The sequence below is a fragment of the Argopecten irradians genome, chromosome 5 (genome assembly GCF_041381155.1).
Source record: "Argopecten irradians isolate NY chromosome 5, Ai_NY, whole genome shotgun sequence".
NCBI lineage: Eukaryota > Metazoa > Mollusca > Bivalvia > Pectinida > Pectinidae > Argopecten > Argopecten irradians.
In genome coordinates this window covers 43,741,177-43,749,323 of record NC_091138.1, presented here as the reverse complement: position 1 = coordinate 43,749,323, position 8,147 = coordinate 43,741,177, and the positions used below count along the sequence as shown (strand labels likewise).

Below are 8,147 nucleotides of genomic sequence, written 5' to 3'. Positions count from 1 at the left end.
CAATCATTGTGCATGAATTCTTTATTAATAATCTAATAAGGAAGCTGAACTTCATGCATGGACAAAAAAATTTGTGCAGAATTGAATTTATTGATTAAATTGAAAACAAAATGAATATTTATTTTGATCATTAGATAAATGAGAATATTTATAGGGTATTCTTCTATTCTCTTAATGTACGGTAGGGATGTTCTATACAGCCTTGTTAGACCCATAAGTACGGTTATGGTATGTCAACATACAACAATTTTGGGCAATGTGTCTTTTGAGAATTTTCTGATCATTCTACATGTTAAACCATTATTGCAAATGGAAAATAAATAAAATATCATTGATATTTAATAAAAGCATGATATTGAAGTATACAATGATCTACACTGCATGCATTATTGACATGAATATATACTTGATTTATAAATAGATTTGAATGGCTGCGAGATTGATACACTAAAATATTGTCATTATTTTCAGTATTGTGTATAAAAATGTACATAGTAAGTTATATTTTAATTTGTAATTGCTTGATGCTTTATTAGTAAAATGGCTGTTATATGTTAAGAATGTTTGGTGTGGAACGTGGAATGAGTTTGTTATATATGTTTCCATGGGGACCAATGTCTTTATGAAGTAGAAGTGTTGCGATTTTCCCTGTCATTAAACATACCGTAGTTATAGTTTTTTGGTCCATCTGCAACTTTTCAAATACAAATGTACTTTAAATGTGGATTTTTTACGCTAACTTAGCCTTGAATCTGTTTGCAATGTGACAATTCTCATGCTATGCATTGATAGTGAAATTGTTCATATGAAAAAATTAAAACTTGATGATATTGTTTTCGTGTGGATAGATGCTATATGTATATTCGCAGAGATTCTATAAATTCGAAATTAAGCGTAAATTTTCACACTACGAAAAGATGTACTTTACAGTAACAATTCCAGTAAGTCAATTTCATCTGTTGATGTTTCCTTTATGGAAATTTATTTCAAATGTGTTAAGTTCTGTCAAAATTGTTATGAGATTTGCATTAAGACCTACCAAATTGACCTACCCACTCAAAGACTTCCCGCGGTGAATGTGAGAGAAAATGTATACTGTTATTGATGTCGTACCCATAGGTACAGAAAATTACTTGTGATATGTATGCCTGTCAATCTAAATGAAAAATTCAATTATGACTTCATCAGACTTCTCGTTTGTGTTTTTATTATTCATAAAAAATATTCAACATACTGTAAAAAAATCTTATTTGGTGGGAGTCATTTTGCGCACAAAATTGATTTTGAGCAAGTTAGTAGATGTTTGCAGAAGGAAAAAAGAAAGGATACTTTCTATGGTGTTGGAGCCTTGCTTTCCTTTAATTTGGAATTCATTGATGAACCTTTACCAAGTAGAATTTAAGCAAGTGTGTCACAATTACATGTATTGCTGCTAAGGGACCTAATTTCTGATGGGTGTCCAATTTTACCAGTGTTTGACTACAACCACTTAGCAGAAATCATCAGCATTTATGAATCTTAAGAATACTGGATATTTTCAAGTTTCTATTTATTCTTCGATTAGATAACATTCAAAGACCTGACAAGTTGACAACAATATTATTATTCTGAATGCTGCAACAAAACTATAAACTATCATGCTGATGTTTTTATCATGGTTATATAACAATGGTTAAAAACTCTTGAAAGGATTAAATTGTAAAGGAGTGAGTCCAAAATGAAGATTCTGTTCAAAAAGCTGATGATTTAATGATGATAGGAGAGTTGTTTACATGTTTCGGCCTTTTGAACAGAACCGTCGTTTTGGACTCGCTCCTTTACGATTTATACCTGGATTCTTAGTGAGGCCTCGGTGTTCGCCTGGATCTACGACCGGTTCTATGGAGAATGTCTATGACTTCAACATCCTATGTAGTCCGCTAAACCTGCCTATATTATTAGGCTTTTTTTTTTTTTTTTTTTTGCCTAATATATATTAGGCAAAATTTTTTTTTAAAAAGCCTAATAATATAGGCAGGTTTAGCGGACTACATCCTATGATGTTGCGCCTCCACCCCCCTGAGTGCTTATATCTTGAAAGTATTGTGAAAATGAATTAAGGAAGATTAAAGAATCGCAAGCAAGTCATTGGAACTTGCGAATTTAAGACAAATTAGAAGAAAAGGGTTGAAAACCTTTGAATACAAAGTGTGAATAAATAGCATCCCATGTTAGGGACCACAGGGACCTGGCACCAAATGTTTTAACCATCAGTATACATATATATATATTATATAGTATCAAGATACTATATAACATATTTATGTATACTGTTGGTTAAAAAAATATGTGCCATGTCCCTGTGTTAGGGATATGTATACTGTATTTAGAATTTAATAGGTGCAGTATACAATTAAAAGTCTGCATAAAAAAAGGTTATGATTCACAGAATGTTTTTTGATAAAATTATGTACCTAATGTACATAGTTATAGTGTCTAAAAATATTTATAAGCTGTATTTTTGGCTCAGAACAGAAAGCAAATATATTGACAGCTTATAATTTCAGACATTGATGCTTACATAATGATCAAAATATATAATGCTGTATATTTTAATAAGGACGAACTTATAATCCTTGATTTTATGCTGGTATTTTAACTAAATATTGACTTGATGAGCTTGGTCTAATCAAATAATTGATTAGGTCAAACAGTTCGGTTCCCCAACTGTTTAATTAATATCATATAAAAAATAATTGTAGAAATTATTACCTGGAATTATTTATCTTGGATAGTACAAGTGTTAACCGGTGAAATCGTCTGCTAGCGAGTAGTCTCCCCTTATCTCTAACCCGCCGCTAGGATCGACACTGCAGACCAACAGGTGCTCGCTGAGCCAAATGCGATATTGACAACAGTGTTCAAAATGCTAACGTCGGGGCGAGTTTGAATTTGGCGGCGCGGACCGACCGGTGAATTATTAATATTCAGAATGTCAACGAAAATCAGTAAACGTGTGGATTCAAAATCACAAAAAAAGTTATCTGTGACTCCAAAATGTCTAGCTATTGTGTTATCGCCAGATGAAGCTGAGTCTGGAAAGACTCCGCCGGATTTATCGGGGAAAGTGATATTGGACGATTTCAAACTTCGGAATAAAACGTGTTATTGGAATCCGGCACTTGTGGAAAGTATTCAAAACTTGGAATATCAAGGATACGTTGAACCGGATACATTACTCGTTGGAGGGGAAGAAATACATCTTGAAAACCTGCGAACTGCTTGGGGGAGACGCGTGCTAAACGACCCAGCTCACTTCAGAATCACAAAGATCGGTAAGCATTGTTAGCTTTCTTTCGTAAAAAAAACCATAAACCGTTTGAATATGAATCGGTATACCTTTTTAAAATGGGTAACATTGGATATTTACAACGTTGGATGGGTTGCATGTGTCACCATATGAAAATTAAGAAGTAAAACAGTAGAAGAGTTGAGAATAGGTAACACCAAATTTAATTGTCATGATATAACAGAGAGATTTAGATAGTAAACATAAATTTATAGGTTCCTATAATAAAATACATTTTTTTTATTGTAGTAAAAATTTCGAATATTGAACTTCTAACATATCAGATGATAAGAATTAAGTCGAGTTAAATGACTTTGGTGGTTTAAATTTGATGGCCACGATGCACTTTCTATTATATTGTTCAGGTGAAAAAGAATTGTAATCCACTGTCGACGCGAAAGTTTAACATGAGTCATGTTTGATTTCGTTCAGTATTTATAGCCTTGAAGGGTTTATGATATCTAAAAAAAATTTATCCTTCTTGGCATTTGACAATCAGTCGGCGGTGACTCTACTAAAAAACAAATTAAAAAATCAAGATGGATTTAAAGGGAAAGTGAGAATTATAAAAACCTTGGGCAACTTATTTCCTGTACCTGTCATAAAATTTATTCATAAAACCTTGGGCAATTATTTCCTGAACTGTCCATATTGTTTGGGGTATCATTTGACGCTAAGAATTTTCAAATAGTTTAATTAATTTGTGTGAGAGGAATTTAAAGTAGAAAACATCTTGCCTTATTTCTTTGGGGAAAAAAATCAAATTGATTTAAAAAAAAAATACTAATTAAAGTCAAGGTTTACTAATCAAAGACGCATTAAATATACAATGGAGAACATTTGATGTTTAGAGGAATGCTAGAAGATGCACAGCAAGTCTTATAATGTTTTAAATAAGACTTTGAGATTTTTTAAAACATAATATTTTATTGATCTGTCGCTTCCACATCAAATAAATTGCAGTAGTTAATGTGCTCCCATAACATGAGAGCTGACTGCACGACTGGTTAGCCCTTTTTTCAGATATTATTTCAAAAGTGTCACATTGAGCTATATACATTGTATATATACATTGTTGCAGTATATATACAATGTTGCTAAAATATTTACTAAGCTATATATTATTTCAACCTGGCAATTGAATCTAGAATATGTTACAATGAAAATAGAATTTTATTTTCTTTCTATGCACAGAGACATAGATAATTAATATAAATACTATGTCTCTGCTATGCTTTACAAAATAACTACAAATATGGTTTCTCTAGCCTATCCAAAGGCATCAATTATTTCTCGTCTTGATCAAAAATTGAAGAATTTGAACCAGGCCCCCATTTTCTAGGTAAACCTCAATTAAACATCCTGTGAATTTGTTGAAAGAAACATTGATAGATAAAGAAATCTATCTGTCATTATTGAAGATTTACACACCTCTCACATTTCCTGTTTTGTTTATAATTTACCTCTGTCTGTTTGGAGAATTAATTGACGAGACGATGACAAGATCATCTCCTTTGAAGCTCACCTGTACAGTTCACCTGTCATGTTCTACCTGTACGGCCCCAGGATATAACAACTTGTACAATTACCTGCTTAATTAGTTTTTTGATCTTGACCACCTCTTATCTTCCTAAGTGACTGTCCAACAGGTTTGGACAGACTGTATATCTTTCAACTTTTGATGTTTCATATCACTTGATTTATTAAGTAAATAAAGCTTCATTTCTTACATAAATATTTGGTGAACAATTAGGAAAGTTTTGACAAAATTGGTGAAATATTTGAATACAAAATAGATAGATAATTGGTTTACTTTTCTTCTCAAGGAAATTAAAGTATACAGTCAGATATAAATAATACCATTCAGAGAGATGGAACATTTTAAAGACAACTATTAATATTTTGTTATTGTATATCAGTTATTTACTTTAAAATATCATTGAATAATATATTTTTTTTTGCCAAAAATGTAAAAAATATGTAGGTCAATCATTTATGAAATTAAATAATACCTTAGTCATTGTTGGACAACATATATAAATGACCCTGTTCTACCAAGTAGATAATTCATTTCAATTTTGAAGTGATCAAATTAAAAAGATATATGGATATTGTAACCATTTACCTGAAGAAAACATGGGTTTTACATTGATATATTGGTTGTTTTTGTAAGACACCTGTCTATTTCTTTGTTTGTTTGTACACCAACTAAATAAACAAACTTAAAACCAACAAATGTCAATGTAAGTGACAGCCCAGATGTGTAAATGTAGCTGATCAGATCATGAAATCTGCCATAGAATTGAGAGGTGATCAGTGACTGTAAAACTGTCATTGATCATGGTTGATAGGAGATATGCCAAGGTCAGCTTTCAATGTACTGCCCCTCCCACTGTCATTATGAGGTGAGGACCCCCCCTCCCACCCTCATTATGGGGCAAGGACCCCCCTCCCACCCTCATTACAGTAGCATAGCCACTGGCCAGACACACACACCTTCTAATTATGTAATTAACTGGACATTGGCTTGTGGTCACTCCTAGTCTGTAATTAGTGACCAGTGGTCAGTCATGATTAGCCTTATCTATATACTTACTCTATCTCCTGATCATGGCTTGTCACCCTAGGCTAACTACATGTATAGATGTAGATGATATTGTCACAGTTTATGTTAATTTACCAGAGTACATAGCTAGGGATATAATCAATGTATGCATATTCATTATTACATATGGAACTTTTGATGTTTGTAATTCAAATGGTTTCTAATTATAAAATTAAGGAGAAAATGATGAATATCAAGTTTGATTAATTCCTGTTATGAATGGAAAGAATGTACACCAAATATGCAGGGTTGTTGCTTACATAAATGATCGTAATTCCAATATGTGAATCATACAAATATGCATCAGAAGAATGCTTTTAGATCTATGAATTAAGTAATAGAGATATTGATTCCATCGTTTATTTGTCTAAAAGATATATTATAATGAATAAGTTGTCTGTAAAATCAAGAACATGTAAATATTTGTCTGGATATTCAATCAATTGATATCAATTTTCATATATAAAACAGATCAGATACAAAATATTTATTTCTTAAACATTCAGATAAAAATCATGACTAGGAAAATATTAAATAATCAGATATGCTTGTGATTATTTTTTCCCTTAATAATTTATTAAATATATTCTTCAAAGTAATTGTCATATATAAGATATGATCTAGTTATTGACACAAATTAAAAAGGATAAAAAATTACATAACAAAAACGGTAAGATTTAAACACTTGTAATATTATTTATAAATACGCTTAGTTTCCCTTTAATTTACCCAAGCTATAAAGCAAGTTTTAACAACAATTTATAGTGATATATGTCAGCACCTTTGGTAATGCCTGGTGTAATAGGCATTAATGGTAGGTGTTATATCGTATTATGAGTCTTTATGACATGCTTCACTTAAGGGTGTATATATGGCACGCCTCTCTCTGAATGTCCACGACACCAATGAATATCAGCCAGGACTATCAACACATCTCTTGTTTACATTAGCCTTACAAATCTCTGTTAGACTGAGCACATGCTTTCCTTTTTTAATGACACTCCTGTCATCTCAAGCTTTGACATATACAAACAAAAAGTGTGTTTATTTATACAGCTATTGTATTTGTATAAAGATTTTTTCGGAATGTGTGTTAATGTTAAATAACTTTCAGTACATATGTTTGTAATGTAAATTTGCAAAATGTATGTATGTATTGCAATCACTTTTCCTTACATTTAAGGAAATTTGTTTAGACACTTGTACTATAGATGTACTCAACAAACATCAACATTATACATTAACAATATATTCATGAATGTTATATATTAAAAGTATAATTTGGTATGTAAATAATTTGTTGATATAAAGATTCAGCAAATTAAAAGCTGCATTAAAAATCATTATAAAGCTTGAAGTACATTATAATTGAAAACTTTGGGAACTATTATATGTATAGCTAGTTTTAAGTCATTCCACATTCTCACATTTTATGGAGTTTTATATCGCCCCTGATTTTATATTATCATATTAGTTGACTACGTATAGTAATTTGGTATCTAATTTTCAAGCTTAAAAGCAAAATCTATGTTGATGCCATGACCACTTTATTATTGCTAGACTGGCCACCAGTCTCTAGAATATTTAAAAAAAAAATCACTGAAATTTGGCTTGATTATTTTTGTCTCTACTACATGCCTGCCTAAGTTTCTAACTAGGGGGAGATAATCTAGTAAAGAACTGCTTAGAAAGTCTTATAAACAACTTAGGGTCTGGTGGCCAACCAACCTGTTTTATTCCCAATGTACTACAAGGTTCTTTCATGTAGAATGCAATAGAGTTGAGACCAATGGCTCCACAAAAAACTCACTTCTTCAATAAAGTCTCAATTATTTATTCCCCACTATGCAAATTGGTCCTACTCAATCACCTCTAAAATTCACATACACTTCATATTCCGACTCAATTTTTCTCCTATTGACCCAACAATTTTGATAACTTTTAACATAGTGTATGGTCTATTATGAAAGCAATAAATTTTACCCATTCACTTACAAGTATTCAAGCTAAAAAAAAAATTCCCAAACATTAGAATTTTGTACCAATCTCAAGCTAACAACGTTAACTTGAAAAGTTATTTTTGGTAAGAATTTAATTAATCAATGTCAGAGCATTTTTTGGTGTTTAGATGAAGTCTTTGTGACGAGTATCTTCAGGTCGGCTTAAAAGATTATCTTAAAAGATCTTTTTATTTCTGATACAGTTGATCTATCA

General features: G+C 31.3%; 1 protein-coding gene across 1 annotated transcript in view; it reads left to right on the top strand.

Moving 5' to 3' along the window:
- The first annotated feature begins 2,855 nt into the window (after window positions 1-2,855).
- LOC138323965 (uncharacterized) overlaps window positions 2,856-8,147 on the top strand; it is a 28,858-nt gene continuing 23,566 nt past the window's right edge. The window contains exon 1 of the mRNA XM_069268923.1: window positions 2,856-3,314. Coding sequence (XP_069125024.1) covers window positions 2,972-3,314 — 343 coding nt within the window. The 5' untranslated portion in view covers window positions 2,856-2,971. The remainder of the gene's footprint in view (window positions 3,315-8,147) is intronic.